General features: G+C 35.9%; 1 protein-coding gene across 1 annotated transcript; it reads right to left on the minus strand.

The window, feature by feature from the left end:
* Positions 1-283: 283 nt before the first annotated feature.
* LOC149152465 (uncharacterized) lies at positions 284-766 on the minus strand. Its single transcript, XM_089443486.1, has one exon. It carries the CDS (start codon positions 764-766, stop codon positions 284-286), a length of 483 nt encoding a protein of 160 aa, XP_089299612.1.
* Positions 767-22,686: the final 21,920 nt, after the last annotated feature.

Genomic DNA, 22,686 nt, shown 5'->3' on the forward strand with positions numbered 1-22,686 from the left:
GCCCACATATATCAATGCGTAGAAGTTCAAGTATATCACTTTGCTTCCTATCAACAATAGTAGAAAATTCATCTCTATGTAATTTACCAAGGACACATGCTTCACAGTCAACATGCATACTCTTCAAAATAGGAAAACCATTCAACATACCTTTTTTATGTCGAAGTAGTAGGTCATTGAAGTTTATATGTCCAAATCTCTAATGCCATATATTCTTTGCAGACATGGTTGGTGATGCCAACACTTGATGTGACGCACTTCTGACATCCATTTTATATAGTCCTCATACACGTACACTTGTTGTGATGGACTTCATATGATCCATCATATCTTTAATTACACAATAAGATTTAAAGAAATCTTCCTTAAGATCCTGATCTGTTATTCTAGATATGGAAATCAAGTTCTCTTTTATCCTGAGTATACACATAACATCACGAATATACCTAATGTTTCCATCAAGTAGTATGACAGGGAGATCACCATATCCATTGATTTCATACCCTGTATCTTCTCCAAGGCATACCTTTGTACCGGTGCTAGATTCTCTGAAATTTTTAAACCATCTCCTCTTACATGTCATATGGGAGGAGGCTCCTGAGACCACAAACCATATTTTTGATTCATCCTCCTTAATTGACAACACAGAATCAGATACAAACAATCTAATATCCAAATTCTGATCTGCATCTGCCAAATGGCTTGCATGCTTCTTGTGTCTCTGTTGACCTTCATCAAACTTCTTCTTTCGACAATGTTTATCCATATGAAAAAATTTACCACAATAAAAAATTTTGGTCTTGAATCACTTCTATTTGGAGACATACCTTGAGTTGGAGGCAGCTTTCTTTGTGGGGCTCCTCCACTTTTCTGTGATGCATTTGTCTTTCCTCTGAAGAGTTTCTTCTTTGCCATCAAGGAAAGATCTGAGCCCTGGGGTTTCAGGGTCATCCACCTTTCATCCTCTTGCATTAGGATCCCTATCAATTCTTCTAACTTGGGGGCATTTTCTCTCGCATTCAACCTAGTGATGAACATCTGATAGTCACTAGTCGTACCATTCATGGTAATTGTGACCAAATTAGTGTCTGATACTGTTTCGCTAATGTCACCCAACTTATTCTTAACCTCCTTGTTACGAGAGATGAACATTGCTACTAATTCATTCTCCTCCATTTTAATGGAGAGAATCTTGCTCTTTATAAACAATAGGTGATTTTTGTTCTTGATGTCGTACAAGTCTTTAAGAGTTGTCCAGATGTCTGTTGCAGCGTTACAATCTCGAACGTGAGGAATAATGCAATATTTCATAGACAATTTGAGCAACACCTTTGACTTATTCTCCCTCTTTTCTGAGTCTTGAATTGTTGTTGTTGTTCCACCCTGTTAGTCCTTAAAATTTCCTAGGCTGAAAAGGAGATCGAGAAGGGTAACCTCAAACCACTTCAGCTTAGTAGCTAGCCCTAACAATCATGAGAGTGATCTCTCAAAGTCTCTTATCAATGAAATGAATTTAAAGCAAATAATTTTTAGGCTAGATTTATATAATTGTTTGTGCAATGGTGAAAATTTATATTTTAGGGTTTACTGGACTAGGGTTTGGAGGCACAAATAGGTCTAGGCTGTAGGAGTGCACGAGAAAATATGGAAAGGAGCTAGATATCAGAAGACCGTGGTGTATTTAGAATATTGTCAGTGTAGTATAGAAGAGAAAGTGGAGAAGAAACTAATGAGCATAAGTAAAGATGATTTCATTAGCTTAGGAAGACATAAACATAACTATGAAAACCAGATAAATAAAGCTTGAGAAACAAGAATTCTGTATATTTCACTGTAAGGCATCCATAAAAAAAAGAGATATCGTGTAGATAAAGATGTTTTAACCATTAAGAAAGAAATAAAATGAAGAACAAACACCATGAACTCACTGGGCTAGAATTCCTTAAAAATAGCTGCAACTATCTCTGTATTCGCAGAAAAGATGATTACATGCAAGCCTCCTCCACAAAAAGTCCAACCCTTCTCTCTGTAAGAGAAATGATACATATAGACTCTCTTAGACAATTTTCCCACCTTCAGGAGTTGAATTCCTTGGTGGAGGAACTGACTCCAAGATTCTTTCAACCAACAGGTGAGAGTGAGAAGGTGAAACTCAAACACTTCTTGGAGAGTTTGTTTAGGAGTTTTCTTCCTTTATGAGGCCTAATAAACATCAAAAGCAACCTATAGTGTACATGTATTCATGCCTACATCCAAAGCCTCGAAACAAGTGCCATTACATAAAGGGTATTGACTTTGACTAAGTCAAACTCGAAACTAGAAATTTTACATACTGAAATTTACAATTTAAAACATCAAAAAATGTAGAAGCACAGTGCCAACTTTGAGTTGATTTTCAGGTGCCTTCTTAAGGTCCAAATGCAGATCTGAGAGAACGGTCAAGTAGCCCTTGTAGTATAGTTTCCATGAAAATTTTAAGTTTCTAAAATGACCCATGGGAAGACCTTCAAAAAGCCATGCTCCCAAGTTCACTCCAGGAGCGCACCGCGTGTCAAAAAAGTGTCCAAAATGCTAGTTTTTTGCCACTTTTTTCCACTTTTCTCAAAATCTAAGCCACATCTAGAAAATCTGAGCAAATGGCTTCTTAGAGGATGGAAAGAGATTTCCAAAAATGTAGACTTTTCCTAAAATAGATTCCTGAGGAAAAATCACAATGCCAAGGCGCTGCGCTCTTGGAACTGCTAAATTTATGAATTTGGCTTCAAAATTCACAAAAAATAAAAAAAAGCTCAGAATTTGATCAAAATTGGCTATGAGCTGTAAAAGAATGTATTTGAAACCTTCATAGATGCTTCAGTAAGCATCTCTAAGTTTCCTTCATCCTTTTCTTCCTTTTTGGCTTCTTTGAGCTTGTTTTCAAGTTGCTTTACCTTGACATTGGCAATCATGTTTTGAGCCTGGTAGTGGTGCGTCATATTCCTAAGTAGTTGGTTTTCTTTGTTTTCCTTCTCTAGAAGCTTCTCTAAGTGTTCAATCACCCTGTTGAGCCAATACTCCTTGTCTTGATTGAACTCAAGAGAAAGTTTTCCCTCTAGGTCTAGGTCTTCATTCAACAGAATGTGTTCTTCTTCTTCTTGCAATGCCTTCTTTAGGCCCTTTGTTCTTGGCTTTTTCCTCTTACCTTTCCCTTTTTTTCCTTCAAGCTAACTTGACTCAATGACTACTTTGACTTTGCCAACCTTCTGCAATAACTTGGTTTTCTCTTTTTCCATGATTAATTGCTTTGCTTTGAGCTAACTATTATGTTATTCTAGAAATGAAACTATGTACCTTGCTCTCTCCATGTTTACTGTGAGCTCTTTGGTTTGATATTCTTTAGCTCTAATCATCTACTGCATGCTTGAAGTCAGATCCTCTACCTCTAAATAATCTAGTTCAAATTCATGTTTAACCATGTCTTTATCCCATGCTGTCAATCCGTGTTTTGTTGACGTAGAAGGCTTGGCCCCTTTCTCACCATGAGAAGCAAAAACAAGCCTCCTTCCTCTCTTGTACATCTTGGTCACCTCAAGCTTAGGTTCTTTGGTTTTCTCCACTGATTTTCTAGAGGACCCCACTTCCATTTTCTGTGTTGGTAGGCTAGATGGTTGAGCTACCACATTAGTTTCATGCCATTCGAGAGTTGTTTCCAAAAAAGTGTCCCAAGTCATACCTTTCTCTGCAAGTTGATGAAGGACTATACTCTTGATCAGACTATGATGAAAAAGGCCAGGGTAGTGCTCCTTGTTCTTCATTTGAATCCTCTCTGACATTTTGGAAATGCTCCTGCATAGCAGTTGCACATATTGAGTGGCTTCTCAGAGGTAAAGTTCATTAGGATGCGAATATGATAAGCATACAATTTGGAGAATCTTCCTTCACATGTAAAGAACTTCATGACAATCTTCATCAAGAGGGCATACTTCTCCAATAAGTACTTGAAAGGCATAACATGAGCATGTTTTTCCCTATATGGTGTTTTCAAGAAGGGTCTATAATACTCAAGATCTAGGCTCATCCCCTTGAACCAATATTCACCATTGTCTGGTAGCCCTGTAGCAAGTGAAATGGAGGCCACTGAAAAAGTGAATTCAACACCAGTAATAACAACATTTTCAACCTTGAATTGAGTTGCCACCCAATCTGTCAATTGCTCATGAAAACCCACCTCACTCACCCTTTTGCATAAATCCAAGCAATGTACATCTTCAAAGCACTGTTTGATAAAGGGATATGAGTTGATTTCACTGCAATTTGATGGCTCATATATGAGGATTTTCCCTCCCTTGTGATGTCTTTTCCTCTCTAGTGAAGATTCTGCTTCCATGATGATAGAAACCCTAACAGTAGAAAAATGAGAAAAACTATGAGGTATGAGTGGAAAATGGAGTGATGGGAAGGTGGAATTTGACAAAATGGTAAGGGAGGTTTGAAAGAGGTGGAAATGAAATATGGAGAGTTGATGAAAATGGGTGGAAAACCAATGGAGGAATGATATGTTTGTGAGAAGGAAAAACTAGAGTTTTTAGTGAAAGTGCCCAAAACCCTTAGGAATGAACTAGGGTTTCACTTTTGGAGAGATACGATTCTGTTTGGAGGTTGATTGAATGGTTTAAATAGCCTATCAAACATGTATATAGGCGTAGGGCAACATTTTACATGTTTAAAAACCATGAAATGAAAATGGCCATTATCAACTTACCATTTTCCATGAAAAATTCGCTACAAAACCCTAATTGGAAAAATCATTGGCATGAGATGATTTTGAAAAACAAGGAAGGAAGTGAAATGATGTAGTTACTTGTTGCTTGGCTTAGTAAGCAATGAAATTAGGTTAACAATCTTGAAAATTGATTTTGGGGGAGATTTGGGCATTTTCTACACTCTGGTCCAAGAGCAACGTAGTTAGCCTGAGTGTAGTTCCCAAGCATAGCGCAGTGTCCCTGAGTGTAGAGTTAGGCCTCCAAGCGCAATGCAGTGTCTCTGAGCGCAACGCCTTGAGATTTTTGCCTGTTTTGCCTAAAAAATCAACTTTTTCTCTCTTTTGGGTAGGAGAGCTCGATAAACAAGAGTGAATGAGAGGTAAACAAGACAAGTTTGGGGCTTTTGAATTTATATAGGCAAATTTATTTCTCCTTTTAAAAAGAAATGGGACCCACAAACCTTTGAAAAACTGATTTTTTTCACTTTTGAAAATAGAGTCACCTTTAAAACTAAAACTTGAGCTGTATTTTCACTTTCCTGAGTACTTGAACTTCTTCTTCTAGAACTTTTATAACATGAAAACATGATGAATGTGTGATAACTCACAAATCAATACCAAAGAGCTGCTTTTCATTCTCTATTCACTGTTGGATTTATTCATGAAAATGATGGACCTTGGAAACCATAATGACCTAATGGAGGACCTGTAACTGAATGGAATGATGATGATGATTGTATTTCATTTATTATGAAACTTTCATAGAATTGTGATAGGTGACCAGCATGAGTGAATTCTCAAAATACTGAACTTACCCCTAGACCAACCAAACAGTGATCAAATTTAACTATGTAAACCTAGTGACATGACAAAATTTTATTTCAATAGTACTGACAAGAATTGTAAAAGCACATTTGATCCAGGTGACAGCCTAACAAGACTGACACTAACATTGGCTCTAGCTAGGGATGACAGCTCCTTGGAGGTGTCAATATCACCATAGACCTAGTAGCCTTATCCATTGGGCAATGGAGTCAACATGTAGAAAACAAACTTTTGACTTTAAACTGACTAATTTTTTGACATGACAATGACTGAAAAGTAAAATAAAAACTAAAAAAGTAGCTGACCAAAGAAGCCTTAGGGCCTTCTTTTCAGGCTTCAAACTCCTATGGCAACCACTTAGATTGCTAGAAACAAAATACACACCGGTATATACAATGATGATGAATTTTCAGAACTCTTTCAGACATAGTAGTGCTTGAGAAGCCTACCATTGATTGTTGCTCCTGAACAATCTCCCCCATCCATTTATTCCAATAAGAAAGAATTATTTCCTCTAAAAGCATAAATTCTTTAAGGTACCTTCCATAAATTTTCAAATTTTCCATGTTTTCCCTTTTATTCATTTCTAGAATCCCAACGAAGAACCACATCTCCTAAATTGAAATTGTCTTCCTTGGTCTTGCGATCATAAATATTTTTAATATTCTCCTAAAGTTTATATGTGCTTTGGAGAACCTCTTCCCTTTTCTGCTATAAATGAATCATATGATTTATCCTTCTTTTCATATCATTAGTCTCACTATCCAATTCCTGCAAAATTTTCATGACTAGGACAACAAGAGATGAAGGAAAAACTGTATCAATCCCATACACCAACTGAAAAGGGGACATACCTATTGATTTTTTAGTGCTGACCCTATCCGCCCATAAGGCATTGATGAGCTTTTTATGCTAGTTCTTCTTGTTCACCTCTAGAACCTTCTTGATGATGTTGACCAAGGATTTATTGGAGGATTTGGCAAGACCATTCCCTTGTGGATGATAAGCAGTAGAATGTCCTAACACAATATGGTATTTGGCACAGAAGTCCACCATTCTCTTTGACTTGAAGGCAACAACATTATCAATAATTATTTTTTGTGGGAAACTAAATATAGACAAGATATTAGACTCAATGAATTGAATGATAACAGAATCAGTAGCTTGCCTGGTTGGGATTGCTTCAATCCAATTTATGAAATAATCGGTGATTGTCAATATCCATTTATTTTGTGCTGAAGATAAAGGATGGATTTTTCCAATGGAATCAAGACCCCACTACTGAAAAGGAGCTGAAATTATGATAGGTTGCAAGGGAAATGGCAAAAGCTTTCTCTTTCCTTTCAAAATATGACATCAATGGTAGCTCATCACTATTTTGTATACATCAGAAAAGAGGGTGGACCAATAGAAGCCAGCTCTTAAGATCTTATTTGCTGTAGTTTTCCAAAAGTGATGAATTCCACAGTATCCTTAATGGAAATCCTTCATGACATCCTTGGCTTCATTTTCTACCAAACAATTCAGCAGCACACCATTGGGATCTTTCCAATATAAAACACCATCTACAATACAATATTTTGAATCCTTCAATTTTAGAGATTTAGATTTACCTTTGGGAATTTCCAGTGGAGGATTCAAGTGCTGCAAGACATAGACAATGTCAGAATACCAAGGAGAGGAAGTAAACATACCGGACACTTGTAGGAAAGGATCGTCTTCTTCTTATTCTTCAGACAGTGCAACAATCAAATTGATGTCTAGTACATGTAGATTTGATTCAGCCATGAGTTTAGCTAAACCTTGTCCCTTGATGAGCTTTTTAGGCTTTATCTCCAAGTCATACTATAGCATAGCTGCAATCCACTTTCCCCTTCTCCCTTCAAGGTCTGCTTTTCACTGCTATAGTAGGCACATAAGCAATGGTGTGAGAATGCAAAATATATACTCAAAAATCCTTGAGAGCCTTCACCAAAGCCAAGGCTTGCTTCTCAGTGATATTGTATCTTAGTGATGCATCTCTTATAGTGTGACTAAAAAATGTTATGGTCTGCTCATTTTTCTGATCTTTCTTTTGCATTAGGACTGTTGTTAATGTATGCTCAGAGGAAAAATAAAAGATGATGAAATGTGAAGTCTTATCTGGGCTAATCAAAATAGGAGTAGTATATAATACAAACTTCACTGTATGAAATGATTTCTTATCCTCTAAATACCACTTTACCTCACTGTCCTTCTTCAGCATGTTTTTCATTTCCTTTAAATGCTTAGTTAGATTAGGAATGAATCTTCTCATAAAATTGATTTTCCCATTGAAAGACTGAATCTCTTTCTTCTTCCTTGGGAAGTCTAATTGTTGAAAGGCCTGCACTCTTGTAGGATCAATGAGGATGCCATATTTAGAGATGAGTTGGCCAATTATATTACCTTCTTCTATGGTGAATAAGCTCTTCTTTGGGTTGAGTGAGATGCCAAATTTTTTTGCATTTCTAAAAAATAATTCTTAAATGATATAAATGATCTTCATCATATTTTGAAAACACTGTAAGATCATCTAAATAGATAACCATAAATACATATTTTTCATTTTGAAAAGTTATGTCCATAGCTCTGTGAAAAGTAGCTCTTGCATTCTTCAATCCAAAAGGCACCTTAGCGTACATGAATGTACCCCATGGCATTGTAAAGGTTGTCTTGAAGTGATCATCCTTATGTACCAGAATTTGATTGTACCTGGAGTATCCATCTAGAAATGACATCCTAGAGGACCCAACCACCCTGTGAAGTATACGATCCATCTTGGGCAAGGGATAATTATCTTTCAAGGACACATTATTCAAATTTCTGAAATCAATACATAGATGAATCTCGCTGGTCTTCTTTCTTATAGGCACTAGATTAGACATCCATTCAGAAAATCAAATAGGGATTGTTATCATCCTGTAATTTGAAGGTTGTAGGAAAAATCACAAGAATGTAACATCAAACAAACTTAGGGATGGGAATCTAGCCGTTCCAATCTTAGAGAGGGCTCTCTCTATAATATTTATCTTTGTTGCTTGAAAATATTAGACTAGTTATGATTGTACTTGGGTTTTGGGTTTTGATTTGGGTTTTGGAAGACTGATTGTATTCAATTTAATTAACATATATTAGGCAATGGAGTCAAAAGGTAAATTGGATGGTTGTACCAATTTTTCATAGAGTAAACCCAAGGTAAGTTAGGAATATTTACTAGATCTTTAAGAATAGTAACTGGATGATGGCAGAACAATGAAAACCTTCAACAAAACTAAAGAGCAATTAAGAATTATTTAGTGTGGTATTCAATCAATTAGGCAGAACTAAAGAGTGGTCAAGAATTCTTTAGTGTGGCCTTCAATAGAAAACATATAGATTGCAAAAGTAGCCAGAATAAGGTACTCAAAAGTAAATCGTATTCATCACATTTCTATTTCACGATTGGAATTTAGATGGTTACAGTGAAGAGATGACAGTGAAACACTTTAACATAAGAAAAACATCACCATTATTTAAGCCACAAGAATCCTATGAATGGTCTGCTTAGTATTGATGCTCCAATGCTTTAAGAAAAACTTACAATGCTCCAACAGATCACAAATATTTCTGATCTCAAACAATCCACCTCTAATACTTCAAAAGCAGAAGTATTTATACAAAAGTTACAAAGTGTTTACAATAAATGTTGTCTCTAACAAACAGGATATTTTTAGACTATAGATGAACTAAAAAGCTCTAACTGCTGCAAATTAATAGTTCTGGTGGAATGTGCTGTGCAAATTTTGTTGCTGTGGAAGTGGGAGAAGGTACGATGTGGACCCAATTTTGTGGTTGTGCTGGCATATGAACTAGCAGATGCAGATGTATCTCTCTTTTTGTTAGTAATTCACTCAACATCTTGATGATCCTTTGACTTGATAATCTAAGACTTCCCTCACTGATAGCTGATCCTGTGACCGCCCTACTGTTTTATCATCCATTAGTGTCACAAAATATTTTGGAAAATATATAATAATATATATATTTGAATAATATTTCCAAAATATATTAAATCAAATTTATAATTAAATTTCTACAAAACCATGTGTTGTTTCCAATCTGTGGTTTCATTTTCTCTTTCCATGAATTCACAAAACCACATGTAGCTTTGTTTCTGTTACTGCTTCCTCTATAAATTCATTTTATGTGTATGTAAATTCTTTTTACCCTTGTAGAATGGTTTTGCAAAACCATGTGTTGATTTGTATGGTTGGAAGAGTATTCTCACTTTACTCTTTTACTTTCACCTACAACATGATTTTACGCCTGTAAATTGATTTCACCATCCCTGTAAATTGATCTCACCTTAATCTTCTATTGTGAAATGCATTTACATGAATGCTATATTTTCTCTCTTGTACATTAATTTCAGGTGAGATTTTCCCTTTTATCTCAAGTATGGTTTCACTCGTAGTTCACAACATTCTCATATCTCTCTATTTCACTTGAAATTAATCCACCCTATATTCCCTTAACATTTATAAGATTCAAAACCAAAACCGTTGATGGTTTGTCACACCGCTTTAAAGTGGTAGGTTGTATTATTTTGGAGGATAACGTGGGGTTGCCATGTAGCAAAAAGCCGACCGGAAAAAAAAACTTATCTGACATACTTTTCGAGTGTTAAGTGTTGGATGAGCTAAGCGTGAGATATGGAATTTTAACCATTCATTTATTTCTATGATCTCGAGGCAAATAAAAATGAAGGGGGTTTAATTCTTAGTGCGGGGTGGGCCATCGGTTGACTTTACAAGGGGAAGAGGTAATATACGGGGAGAAATTAATATAAAGTCCAAAGGTTATATTAATATGGTTTTGTGAAGTAAGGGGTAAGAAGAGGGATTATATATATATTTACTTTATGGGATTTATCCCACATTCACAAGGGAACATTCTTCATGATGGTTTAAATAAGCCCATAGTTACATTGTGTTTCGACAAAATAAGCCCAAGGCTACCCACTTGTGCTTGGTGTTAGGTGTGTTAGGCTTAGGTATTGTGAATGTAGGTCTCATGGAGATGAAGCGGGAGCTAAGCTTTTAGGCTTATTTTTTATGCAGATTTCAATGATGGGGTAATATTCAGATGAATTAACAAGGAAAGTGGGTGATAAAGTAGGAAGTTGAGTAAAGGATGATGAAAAATGGAGAGGAAGCGTGGCAAGTTAACAAGCCAAAAGCTTCATCATGATTATGCAGATTTCAATGATGGGGTAATATTCAGATGAATTAACAAGGAAAGTGGGTGATAAAGTAGGAAGCTGAGTAAAGGATGATGAAAAATGGAGAGGAAGCGTGGCAAGTTAACAAGCCAAAAGCTTCATCATGAGAGCAACAAATAATATCTGAATCATCAAATTTCATATAATTATAGGACCCTAACATCGGCTCCAGCTTGGGGATGGTAGTCTCCTTGGAGGTGCCAAGAACCATAGATTTTTGAGTTTATAGATCAGTGCCTTCTCCATTGGGTTGTTCCCAAATATGCAACCTGTTCTGCCATCTCTCAAATTGAAATCAAAACCACTCTGCATACTGAACATTGAACTACACTCTAAACTAAAAGGTGAGAAGCAAACTGAATTTGAAAATAAAAAAAGACTCAGAGTCCTGAGCTTATTTGCACCCTGCTACTTACCCTATATTGTTGAAAATTAGGCTGACTTAAATAATACAGAAATGCCAATGAAGCCAGTCAAGCAGTTGCAAAAACAAATGGACTGCTTGACTAACTGTCATTAAACTCAAAAGTATAATTTGATCATCTATCCACATAATCAAAGATGTGATATATAATGGAAACTACTGATGTATTCGATCCTTATAGGGAAAACATGTTTGAAAACTTGAGCTGAAAAGAACCTCTCCATGTAATCTACTATAGGATCAATAAAAGCATAATGTTTGATATTTACTTCTAGGCCTTCAATGACTAATTGATCAGTTGTAACCTCAATATTAAACCCTGAAAATACTTCTTCAGTCTTGTACTTGAAAGCATAATCATCCTCAATATGTAAATCAAAAGGTAGTACAATTTCCTCTTGCTTTGGAGAAGGAAGATTTTCCAAGAATTCTTTAGGATCTCAGAAATTATATGACTAAATTTGAGAATGCAAAATTTTAATGCCATTTTCATATTTCTCGGCAACTAACTCAAGAACACATATTTTAACTTCAGGAGAAAATTTTCTTAATTTGAAAATAAGAAACACAGCTCTTAAAAATTCTTCATCAAGTTGACATTTTGATAACCCATCCCTGAATTCTTTAAAATTTCATCAAATGAAATGTTTGCCACAAACCTTGTCATCCTGTATCACCATTAATGCTTTGGAATATGGATGCTTTGGTTATGGAATCGCTGAACTTTGAAGCTCTTGATCTTGAACAATGGAGTCACCAGGTGAAAGGTACAGCCTTCTGGTGTATAATTGTTGTTCACCATCAACAATCAGATCTAAATTTTGATGCACTTTTATGAGGAAGGTAAAACATTCTTTCCCCAATATGGTCGCCACTATGTTATCACCCCGTAATTTGAAGGTTGTAGGAAAAATCACAAGAATGTAACATCAAATCAACTTCTCGATGGGAATCTAGCCCTTCCAATCCTAGAGAGGGCTTTCTCTATAAAATTTATCTTTGTTGCTTGAAAATCTTACACTAGTTACGATTGTACTTGGGTTTTGGAAGACTATATTCAATTTAATTAGCATCTATTGAGCAATGGAGTCAAAAGGTAAACTGGATGGTTGCATCAATTTTTCACAAAGTAAACCCAAGGTAAGTTAGGAATATTTACTGGATCTTTGAGAATAATAAGTGGATGATGGAAGAAAAATGAAAGCATTCAATCAATCAGGCATAACTAAAGAGCAATCAAGAATTCTTTAGTTTGGCCTTCAGTAGAAAACATACAGCTTGCAAAAACAAATAGAATAAGGTACTCAAAAGTAAATCCTATTCATCACATTTCTATTTTGCAATTGGAATTTAGATGATTACAGTGAAGATATGACAATGAAACTCTTTAACATAAGAAAAACATCACTAGTATTTAAGAATGGTCTTCTTAGTATTGATGCTCCAGTGCCTTAAAAAAAACTAACAGTGCTCCAACAGATCACTAATATTTTTGATCTCAAACAATCCACCTCTAATACTTCAAAAGCATAAGTATTTATACAAAATTTACAAAGTGTTTACAATAAATGTTGTCTCTAACAAACAAGACATTTTTAGACTATAGATGAACTAAAATGCTCTAACTAGATTAATAGTTCTGATGGAATGTGCTGTGAAAATGCTGTTGGTGTGGAAGTGGGAGCAGGTAGGATGTGGACCCAAATTTGTGGTTTTGATGGCGGATGAACTAACAGATGCAGATGTATCTCTCTTTTTCTTAGTAATTCACTCAACTGTGTGTTGATCCAGATGTATCTCTCTTTTTCTTAGTAATTCACTCAACTGTGTGTTGATCCTCTGACTTATAATCTGAGACTTCCCTCACTGATAGTTGATCTTGTGATTTCCTTACTGTTTTATCATCCATTAGTGTCACAAAATATTTTGGAAAATATATAATAATATATATATTTGAATAATATTTCCAAAATATTTTAAATGAAATTTATAATTAAATTTCTACAAAACCATGTGTTGTTTCCAATCCGTGGTTTTGTTTTCTCTTTCCATGAATTCATAAAACCATGTGTAATTTTGTTTCTATTACTCCTTCCCCTATAAATTCATTTTATACCCTTGTAGAATACCTAGATGGTTTTGCAAAACCATGTGTTGATTTGTATGTTTGGAAGAGTATTCTCACTTTACTCTTTTACTTTCACTTGCAACATGATTTTACACCTGTAAATTGATTTCACCATTCATGTAAATTGATTTCACCTTAATCTTCTATAGTGAAATGCATTTACATGAATACTATCTTTGGTCTCCTGTACATCAATTTCATGTGAAATTTTCCCTTTTATTTTCTCTAATAAACTCATGGTATCCCTGAATTTTATTTCATGTGTCACTATAAAACTATTTTTCCTTTGAATCTCATTCCATAACCTTAGTCTCATATTGCCTGTAGCTATACAATATTACCTCAAGTATGGTTTCACCCGTAGCTTACCACATTCTCATATCTTTGTATTTCACTTGAAATTAATCACCCTATGTTCCGGTAACATTTATAGGATTCAAAACCAAAACATTTAATGGTTTATGGCACTGCTTTAAAGTGGTAGGTGGTATTATTTTGGAGGATACGATATAACGTGGGGCTTCCATGTAGTAAAAAGGAGGGCGGGAAAACAACGTATCTTGCATACTTTTTGAGTGTTAAGTGTTGGATGAGGTAGTATAGGCTTGCGGGGAGAAATTAATATAAAGTCCAAAACTTTATATTAATAGGGTTTTGTGAATATATATATATATATATATCTATATATATATATATATCTATATATATATATATATATATATATATATATATATATATATATATATATATATATATATATACTTTATGGGATTTATCCCACATTCACAAGGGAACATTCTTCATGATGGTTTATATAAGCCCATAATTACATTGTGTTTTAACAAAATAAGCCCAAGGCTACCCAGGCTTAGGTATTGTGAATGTAGGTCACATGGAGATGGAGCGGGAGCTAAGCTTTCGGGCTTGTTTTTTTATGAAAATTTCAATAAAATCCAAGGCCTTAAAACCAGAAGCTCTATAATATATAACCTTTTTGTCACACAAACCTATTCTTAATTATTTGAAAGTAGGTATTCGGCTTATGGTGGGGTAATGTTCAGATGAATTAACAAGGAAAGTGGGTGATAAAGGAGGAAGCTAAGTAAAGGCTGATGAAAAATGGAGAGGAAGCGGGGCGAGTTAGCAAGCCAAAAGCTTCATCATGAGAGCAACAAATAATATCCGAATCATCAGATTTCCTATAATTATAGGACCCTAACAGGGACTATGATATGAGACTTATAAATCCTATTTACCTCTTTCTCAATTGATGCCAACAACTTGGGATTAATGCTCCTTAGTTTTTGGTGAAATGGATTTTGATCGGGCTTCGTAGGAATGGTATGCTCAATGATACTCTTTTCATAAACCTTTAGAACTAAATAATCCCAAGAAAACACATCAGTAAATTATTTCATTAAGGATATGTACTTACTTTTTGTTTCAGGAGATAAGGAATTTGATAACTTAACCATCTTAGAAATATCAGCTGTGCCAATGTTTACATCTTCAACTCCTTTTTCTGTAGGAACCATGATGGGCTTCTTGGAGACATCATCATGATCAAACAACTCTTCGAAAGGAACCAAGCCTCTTGGAATGTTGTTTTCCTTGAGTTATAATATTTCAATCTCAGCTAAGTGGATATCCAAATCATTCATATTGGAAGCATCATAAATGTGGGAATTATGAAATTCTCCTTCCATTTGCAAAAAAATTTCTATCTGTTTATTATTCCAAAAGACTTGGCAAAATCTCATATTATCTGGGATAGCTGGGTGATGTTTGATATCTATGGAGTACTTCTGATTAGGATGAATATGAATCTTCACCATACTTGCTGCAGCAGCGAGTGAGTCAGCTATGACATTCTGGGTTCTAGGAATAAGAGATAAAGTATATTCTAAAAAAGTCTTGACGATGTCAAGTAAAACATTGCAATAAGTTCTCATTCTTGGATTCTTGGCCTAGTATTCTCCTTTAACTTGTTTGATTAATAATTCAGAGTCACCATAAACAAAAATATTCTTTTCTCCCAACTTATTCATAATTTTGAGGCCAAAAATCAATGCTTCATACTCCTCATTGTTTGAACACTCAAAAGACAACTTGTAAGAACTCATTCCCACATTTCGAGGATCTTTATTTGACTGATGTAATGGACCATGTATTGAGACACCAATCACAGCTCCTTCTCTTCCCAATGCACCATCGAACTCCATGGTCCAATGACCATCTTCTTCATTTGAAAAAAGGATGTCTGAAGGCTAAACTATTTTCTCCTTAGGAAGATGATCATCCATCTCAAGAATCTCTATTTTCTATACTATCCTTTCTATCTCCTCAATAGGATTTGCTGGCTACAAACACTCTTCATTAACCTCTTTACCTTCTGCTGTAATAAATGCATGCATGCTGCTTATGACCTTAGGAACTTATGAAATTTACACTAGCTGACTTTCATCATCAATATAATTCATATCTCTATATAAAATGAAAGAATGAAGATCAGTATGGACAACATGTAAAGGATGTTTGACTGGCTTTTCCTTACTGCTGATCATGAATTTCGTCTTCTTTTCTCTGTAAAGTTTATGGAGCTGACGAAAATCAAGGATAGTGGCATATGAAAAGTCAAGATGTAGAGTGCCCTTTAGTTTTGTTCCCCAAGACCTTGAAAGCAACATGCCAAACATTCTTGGCTGGGATTTGGTCCAAGGATACTACCAAGTCTTTAATTAGGCCAAGGAATTTGACTCTCCTGGAATCAAAGGAATAAAGATCATGGTAGGGTCGGGTGATACTCAATCCTAATTTGTCCATGATGACTTTAGGCATAAGATTATGTGAGCCATCATAATCTAGCATGGCATTATGGGTGATAAAATCATGAAGTTTAAGACTCAAATAAAAAGGAGGGATTTCACTATCTTCATGAGTTCCTTCTAAGGCTGGACCAAAAAGGATTGTTGGTTCATCATTAGCCACAATAACTGTATCTGAAATCTAATTAACCTTAAGCATTTTTGCAATCTGAAATTTATATTTGTCATTGTTCACTAATTCAGTGAGGGGAATAGAAACCTTCAACTTAGAAATTTCATTTTCCAAATTAAAAATATTAGATCTCTTTTCTACCTCCTTTACAGCGATGTCCTTCTTTTCTGTCTATCCTTTAGCTTGAGATTCTTTCTTGTGACTTTCAGTTTGGAACTCTTTTTCCTTTCTTACATTGCTAGTAGAGGCTCCATTTGTCTTGCCCCAGTTCAGCATGACAATTTCCTTTCTTTTATTCTGACCTGCATGAGCTGGTTCGTTGCTTGGTGTGTCTTTTTATACATTTTGTCTTTTCCGAGTCAAAGTAATGGGTACGTTTCTATTCCTCAAGTTGTACTACTTTTGGAGATAACTAAGGGCGTTCTGATATCCTCTTTGATTCTCTTTAGTTTGAACATCCCATAGAAACCAGCTCACAAAAAGAGAGAAAAGAGAGATCCACGCCTTAGAATTCAGCCTCTTCGAGGGGGCAACCTCCTTTACATTACATAAATGAACAATTCTTGGATGATACAAATGACAAAACCTCCTTTCTATATATAGGAGTCTAAGGAGTCACAATATAATCCAACCGACCTAATAATAATAATATAAAGCCACAAAAATAACAATAGAGGGATTCTAAGGGGCACATAAATAACAATATGGGGGTAATAGGGGCACAACAATATAAATAGGGGTATAACTACAATAGTAATGGGGTAATCACTGGTATTATAGGGACCCAACATGCCCCTCTCCTTCAAAAAAGTGTTGTCCTCAACGCTTGAGCAGTTCTGGATACTTCTGCACAAAATTCTGATCCTCCCATGTGGAATCTTCAGCGGATAAGTTCTTCCACTTGATAAGATACTCTGAAATTGATCGATTTCGTAGCTGTCGAGTTCTTGTTACTGTGATTGCTTCCGGTTCCAATATAATTTTTCCTTCCTCGTCAAGTTCTGGCAATATTGTTTGAATTGGGAGCTTGTCACCTATAACCTTCTTTAAACATGAAACATGGAAAACTGGGTGCAATCGAGAAGCTGCAGGGAGCTCCAATTTGTATGCCATAGTACCAATCTTTTCCAACACCTTGTACGGACCATAATACTTTGGTGATAATTTATTATCCTTCTTAGCTTGCTTTAGGGACATTTGCTTATATGGTTGTAGCCGTAGGAATACCCAATCACCTACATCAAAACTTCTTTCACTGCGATGTTGATCTGCCTATTGTTTCATTCTATTTTGTGCCAACACGAGGTTATCCTTTAAGAGTTGGAGGACTTGTTGTTGATGTTCGATGTGATGTTCCACTGCCTGAACCTTAGAATTTTCTCTTAAATATGATGTGATGGATGGTGGTTGATACCCATAAAGTGCCATAAATGGGGTCATTTTTGTTGCTGTATGGAAGGAAGTGTTATACCACCATTCAGCCAGAGGCAACCATTTGACCCATTGTGTCTGTTTATCAGATACAAAGAAACGAAGATATCCTTCCAAACATTTGTTTACTATCTCAGTTTGCCCATCAGATTGAGGATGATAAGATGAGCTATGAGCTAACTGAGTACCAAGACAAGAAAATAATTCTGTCCAAAAATTTCCAGTGAAAATGGGATCTCTGTCACTTACAATAATCTTTGGGTTTCCATGTAGCTTTTGAACTGTTTCCATAAATGTAGTAGAAACTGTACTGGCTTTAAATGGATGTGATAATGCAAAAAAGTGTGCATACTTGGTAAGTCTATCAACTACCACCATGATGACACTCTTTCCCTCAGAATTGGGTAAACCTGTGATAAAATCCATTGAAACCTCCTCCCAACGTTGGCTTGGAATGGATAAAGGTTGTAATAGACCCGGTGTCTTAATTGTTTCAACTTTATTTTGCTGGAAAACCAAACATTCCGCCACAAACTTTTGAATATCTGATTTAAGGCCATCCCAAAAAAATTCCTTCTTAACCCTGTGGTAAGTTTTTAAAAATCCTGAGTGCCCTCCTAAGGGAGAAGTGTGCAATTCCATAAGAATCTTTTGTTTTAGCTGGGAATTCTTACATAGGTATAAGCGATCTTTGTACCATAGCGAATCATTTTGCCAGCTAAATGTATCAGAAGTACTGGAATCTTGTTGTAGCTTTTGAATAAGTGCCCACACTTCTTCGTCGTTCTTCCATTCCTCCCTTGCTTCGTTTATCCAATCTGGTTGGATAATAGAAATGGCACACAACAATGCTTCCACATCCTCATCCTTTCTTGAGAGTGCATCTGCCACCATATTTTGCTTCCCTTTTTTGTAGATGATTTCAAAGTCATAACCCAACATCTTTGTGACCCACTTTTGTTGCTCTTCAAAGGATAATCTTTGTTCTAAAAAGTATTTAAGGCTATCATGATCCGTTTTTACCTTGAAGTGTCTTCCCATTAGGTAGGGTCGCCATTTCTTAAGTGCATGGAGTATTGCCAACATTTCCTTCTCATAAATAGCTTTGCTTAAAAACTTTCCCTTGATTGGACGACTTTCAAAAGCAATGGGTCTTTCATCTTGCATTAGAACAGCACCAATTCCATTTCCTGAAGCATCACATTCCACAATAAAGGTTTTTGTGAAGTCCGGCGTAGCTAAGACCGGTGCTTGGCACATTGCCTCTTTAAGATGTTCAAAGGCCTTTGTTGCTTCCGAAGTCCATGAAAATGAATCTTTCTTCAATAATGTTGTTAGAGGTGCTGCTATTCTCCCATAATTCTTAACAAACTTGCGATAATACCCCGTCAACCCAAGAAATCCTCGCAGATGCTTTATGGATGTGGGGATTTTCCATTCCTTAATGGCTTTAATTTTGCTAGGGTCTACCTTAACTCCTTCATGAGATACAATATGACCCAAATATTCCACCTCCTGGACTCCAAAGAAACATTTGGATCTTTTTGCATATAATTGTTTCTCCTCCAATAGTTGTAACACCCTGTCAACATGTTCAACATGATCCTTCCAAGACTTGTTGTAGATTAGTATATCATCAAAAAATACTAACACAAATTTTCTAAGGAATGGTTTGAAAATTGAATTCATCAAACCTTGAAATGTTGAAGGTGCATTGGTAAGGCCAAAAGGCATGACCAAAAATTCATAATGACCCTCATGAGTTCTAAATGTTGTTTTCAGAATGTCTTCAACCTTCATTCTAATTTGATGATATCCCGAACGAAGATCCAACTTGGTGAAGTAAATTGATCCATGCAATTCATCCAGTAATTCATCAATAACAGGAATGGGGAACTTATCTTTAATAGTGAGCTTGTTGAGCTCCCTATAATCTGGACACATGCGCCATGATCCATCCTTCTTGTGCACCAATACTACTGGAGCTGAGAAAGAACTTTGACTCGGTTGAATTATACCAGCCTCTAACATTTCTGCAACCATACGTTCAATTTCACTTTTTTGGACATATGGATATCTGTACGGCCTGATGTTTGGAGGAACACTTCCTGGAATCAGATGAATAGCATGATCATGATCACGCATAGGTGGGAGACCTTTGGGAGTATCAAATACCTTGGAATGATTGTCCAGGACTTTTTGGAGATCTGGAGAAATAGATGATTCCAATGTGGAAACATCTAGTGAACATAATTGTGCAATTACACCTCTTTGCTCCTTTTTTAGAAGCTTTGTCATTCCATTAGAGCTGATTATCTTTCCTGGTTTCCCTGCAATACCCCTTAATTCAACTTCCTTTCCTTCCACAGAAAATTTCATGAAAAGTTCTTGAAAATTAAAAGCTATTGTACCCAAGGATTGTAGCCATTGGACTCCTAGTACAACATCAGCACCTCCCATTGGAATGGAAAGCATTGGGCTAGTCAATACATATTCTCCCATGGATAGCTTGATATTATGGCACTTTCCAGAACAATTTATTGTTCCTCCATTTGAAATCATCACTTGACACTCTGGTGCTGGATATAGGAAGCAATTCAATTCTTTTGCTACCCTACAATGAATAAAATTGTGGGTGCTTCCTGAATCAATCAACACTATTACCTTTTTCTTCTTGATTTGTCCTTCTATCTTGATGGTTTGAGGAGTGGTAATTCCCGCCAATGCATTACAAGATATGGTCGGATTTATTTGTTCTTCATCTAGGCTTTGTTCCTGGAATATATCCTCTTCTTTTGACCTTTCTTGCTCCTTTTCTTCTTCCTCTTCACAATCTATGTAGAATAATTTCTTCTCAGCACACTTATGACCTTTTGTGTATTTGCTATCACAATTGTAACAAAGCCATTTTGCTCTTTTTTCTTCCAATTTTTGTGGTGTCAACCTTGTAGGTTGTGGAAGACTATGGGCAACAACACTTCCGTCTTTATAGTTGTGAATGGTATGCTTCCTAGTTGCCATAATTTTGCTTTCCATTTTTCTTGCTAACCTGAATGCCTTCTCTAATGAATCAGGTTCCCAAAGGCGCACATCATGTTGGATATTATCCTTTAAAGACCCTATGAACACATAAATCCTATGCTCCTCTGGAATATCTTTTACCCTTATGTTCAATTTTTGGAACTCCTCAATGTGCTCCATTATTGAACCCTTTTGTTTGAGACTTATCAATTGGCTAAAAAAAGTGTTGCTTTTTGTATCCTCATAATGTGCTATTAATTCTTCCGTAAAAATTGCCCAAGTGATAAATTGTTTACGAGAACAAAGCCATTGATACCATACAAACTGATTTGGTTCCAAATATAAAGTTGCCATACGTACCTTTTGTGTGTTTTGCACATTATTGAGATCGAAGAATTGCTCCATCTGTAATATCCATTTGGCGGGATCCTTGCCATCAAACTTCCTCATATCGATTTTTGGAACATGGTGAGTCTTTGATCCAACATTAGAGTCTATGGAATCATGATTAACATTTCTTTTGTTCTCATCATGAGTTTCCTTTACTACCTTTTCACCATTAGTGACCCTTTCTTGTAGCAACTTCTTCAATTCTTCCATGTTTGTATTCAAATCTATCTTCAAATTTGCCATCGAATCCTCCATCTTAGCTTCCATGCCCTTTATCTTAGATTCCACTCCATTTACCTTAGATTCCACGCCACTTATCTTAGCTTCTGTTAGCTTTTGTGAGCGTGACATTTGTTGCACTTGTTCTTGTAATTTTGATATATCATGTAGCATTTCTTCCTCTTCTTCATGAGTCATGCTAGAGCTTTCAGGTTCCTTACTAGGTGTTTGCATTTTCTTTCCTCAGGGCATCATTTACCGATAATAATGCTTTACTATGCCCTTTGAATTCCCTTAAACCAAGCTTACACAAAAATTAAAAAAAAACTACACACCTTTTTTCACTTTATAGAAGCCTGATATTGAATCTGATGTATCTCTGTAATTTCAGATCATCCAATTCTGAAATTTCTACCTATAGTAGCCTTCTACGTCCTCTTTCCAATGCCACAATTCTGAGCCAAATTGGATTCTCCAAGGAAGAGTTATGTGAAATCTCCCACAGTGACTTGCTTTTAGACTGGTTCAGTAGAGCGAAGTTGTACGACGTGCCATGAGTCCCTGTTTCAACCTTTGAATCTGAAACACACATACAAGAAACTACAGTCCGTCCTCTTTCTGTACCTTCTTACGAAATTTCAATCCGATCCTCAGAGAGAAAGTTATGACGATTTTCCTCAGGTCACCTGTTTTGAATGTAATTCAGGAGTTTGCAAAAAGACCAACTTCCTCAGATCATATCTCCGCAAATATTGCGCGAAAAGCTCTGAAATTCGGACCCAAGGTTCAGCGAGATTTCTTCTCAAATGGGTTTTTTTTGCGACTTCTGAAACATCACAGAAAAAAATTTATAGCAAAAATTCCACGATGACCTGTTTGGAGCAGCGAAACCCTAGAATCCAAAGCTCTGATACCAAATGTTATGAAACCAGCTCACAAAAAGAGAGAAAAGAGAGATCCACGCCTTAGAATTCAGCCTCTTCGAGGGGGCAACCTCCTTTACATTACATAAATGAACAATTCTTGGATGATACAAATGACAAAACCTCCTTTCTATATATAGGAGTCTAAGGAGTCACAATATAATCCAACCGACCTAATAATAATAATATAAAGCCACAAAAATAACAATAGAGGGATTCTAAGGGGCACATAAATAACAATATGGGGGTAATAGGGGCACAACAATATAAATAGGGGTATAACTGCAATAGTAATGGGGTAATCAC

The sequence above is a fragment of the Pinus tabuliformis genome, chromosome 9 (assembly GCF_031772625.1).
Source record: "Pinus tabuliformis cultivar Carrire ecotype Pingquan chromosome 9, CPIR1, whole genome shotgun sequence".
Classification (NCBI taxonomy): domain Eukaryota; kingdom Viridiplantae; phylum Streptophyta; class Pinopsida; order Pinales; family Pinaceae; genus Pinus; species Pinus tabuliformis.

Excerpts from the sequence above, each read along its gene's own strand:
- LOC149152465 (XM_089443486.1), bottom strand. The coding sequence starts at position 766 with ATGGATAAACATTGTCGAAAGAAGAAGTTTGATGAAGGTCAACAGAGA.